At 28.5% G+C, this 2135-nt stretch overlaps 1 protein-coding gene across 1 annotated transcript; it reads left to right on the top strand.

The window, feature by feature from the left end:
- Nucleotides 1-486: 486 nt before the first annotated feature.
- LOC123196832 (transcription factor IBH1-like) lies at nt 487-1528 on the top strand. The gene is made up of 2 exons (XM_044610968.1): nt 487-956; nt 1035-1528. The coding sequence occupies exons 1-2, from the start codon at nt 889-891 to the stop codon at nt 1381-1383; spliced, it is 417 nt and encodes a 138-aa protein (XP_044466903.1). The 5' UTR covers nt 487-888; the 3' UTR covers nt 1384-1528.
- Nucleotides 1529-2135: the final 607 nt, after the last annotated feature.

Below are 2135 nucleotides of genomic sequence, written 5' to 3' on the forward strand. Positions count from 1 at the left end.
ATCATATGGTGGTTGGCTATTTATAGCCCCACAAAACTCACTTTTCTCATTTGCCAAACCCTTCCCTTGAAAATGAAATAATAAATAATTTTTAAAAGTATTATTAAAACGTAATATTATTAAATATGATTTAAATGGTGTTTATTTGTAGGTCAAAAGGAAGTTATTTAAAATTATAAAAGCTTTTAAAGTTTTTGAAGTATTTACTTGTATTGAAAAATGTTTATAGTTTCTCATAAAATTTTTAAATTTATCTAATAGGTTGAAATTTTAAAATATAATTTGAGCTATTATTATGCATTAAAATCCTTTTTCAAGAATTAATAAATTCTTTAGGCAACTAACTTTAATAAATTTTATTACTAAAAGTTATACCAAATAGATCCTTAATAATCACAATAATACTTAATAATAATTAATTAATTAATAATACTTAGAGATTGATTCTCCAACTTTCCTTCCTCTTCACACCTTCCAATTTCAATCTGTTCTCTTGCCCTCTTTATTTGTTTTCTTCTTTCTTTGCTAACCATATCTCTCTTCACATCTCCACCTCTCTCTATTGCTTCTTCCATCTTCATCTTCTACCTTTTCTTCAACATTTCTGGTTTCAATTCTCTTTATTCATACATAACATTTATTAATACAAAAATAGATAATATTATATACTTTATATAAGTGTGAGAAGCACTAGTAAATCTAAATTCAACTTTTCTCTGAGCAAATAGGCCCTAGTGTCAGAGGAACATCTCTTATCTCTTTGTACTTTGATCATCAATCTATCCCATAAAAAGCAATTTATCTCTCCATCTCCCCCTCTCTCTCTCTCTCTTTATATACCCCACTTGGAAACCCTAATTTCAAAACTACTAGCTAGAGATTGTATCCATGAATCCTAAGACGTGCCACCACTTATCTTCAAACCCTAGTTCTGTAAAATCAAAGTTCACAAGAAGGTTTCTTCGAGCTTTTAAAAAAATAAAGAGGCAACAAAAATTACTACCCACTAATTCTTCTTTGAATTCTTCCCACAGACACTACTTATATGGTAAGGTCAAGATTGCAGCTGATAAATCATTGGCTTTGGCCGTTGGTTCGAGGAGAGCTTGGACTAGGGCATTGCTTTGGAAGATTCATTACAAAGCACGGCGTCAGAGATCAAGATTCAACACTAAGAAACGTTTAAAAGAGAAGAAGAAGAAGAATAAGAAGAAGAGTGATGAAGAAGTAGGATTTTTCCATGCGAATGAACTTCGAAAACTTGTTCCAGGAGGTCAAGCAATGGATTTGTGCAGCCTTTTGGATGAAACTGCCCATTACATCAAGTGCCTTACTACCCAAGTTCAGGTGATGAAAAGTATTGATCAAATTTACTCCCTTTGAGGTTTGAGCTATATAAATACATACATACATACATATATATATATATATATATATATATATATATATATATATATATATATATATATATATATATATATATATATATATGAATATATTCAAATAAATCTAAAGAAACATATGCAGCTTAAATTTTATTAGTACAGAGTCTCTCTCTCTCTCTCTCTCTCTCTCTCTCTCTCTCTCTCTATATATATATATATATATATATATATATATATATATATATATATATACACACATATTATGGTTAATACTTTTGTGTTTTCTCATGAGAATTGAGGATAACAAGTGGGTTTTGTTTGTAGATATCGTTTGTAAAACTTATGGTTTTATTTTACCTAAATTAATAAGCTTCTGTTTTGTTTTATATTTTCATGTTTAATTATTGTGTGAATTAACCCCCTTCCTCCTCGATTCTTTCTATTACATCTGAAATGAAGCAATGTTTGTTCTTGTTATTTAAATTCAATATTTAAAATTTAAAAAAATGAAATTAATTGAAAAGCTTTAGGTTAATAGAGATGGTTGAATGGGTCCAATTAAATTGATGATTATGTTTTTCTTTTTTACTTAAAAAATTACCTTCTTGTATATATGTTTCCTGGGTTGTCCATACATCTTTTATGGTTGTCTTCCATTTTGTTTCAAAAGTGTTAACCGAATCATTCCTTTATCCACTCATGCTGCCTTATAACCGTTTATTAGTTTTCATTTTTTTTACCCTTTTCTTA

The sequence above is a fragment of the Mangifera indica genome, chromosome 14 (genome assembly GCF_011075055.1).
Source record: "Mangifera indica cultivar Alphonso chromosome 14, CATAS_Mindica_2.1, whole genome shotgun sequence".
NCBI classification, from domain to species: Eukaryota; Viridiplantae; Streptophyta; class Magnoliopsida; order Sapindales; family Anacardiaceae; genus Mangifera; species Mangifera indica.

Excerpts from the sequence above, each read along its gene's own strand:
- LOC123196832 (XM_044610968.1), top strand. The coding sequence starts at position 889 with ATGAATCCTAAGACGTGCCACCACTTATCTTCAAACCCTAGTTCTGTA. Across the intron at positions 957-1,034 it reads AAATCAAAGTTCACAAGAAG|ACACTACTTATATGGTAAGG; the intron begins GTTTCTTCGAGC and ends TTCTTCCCACAG.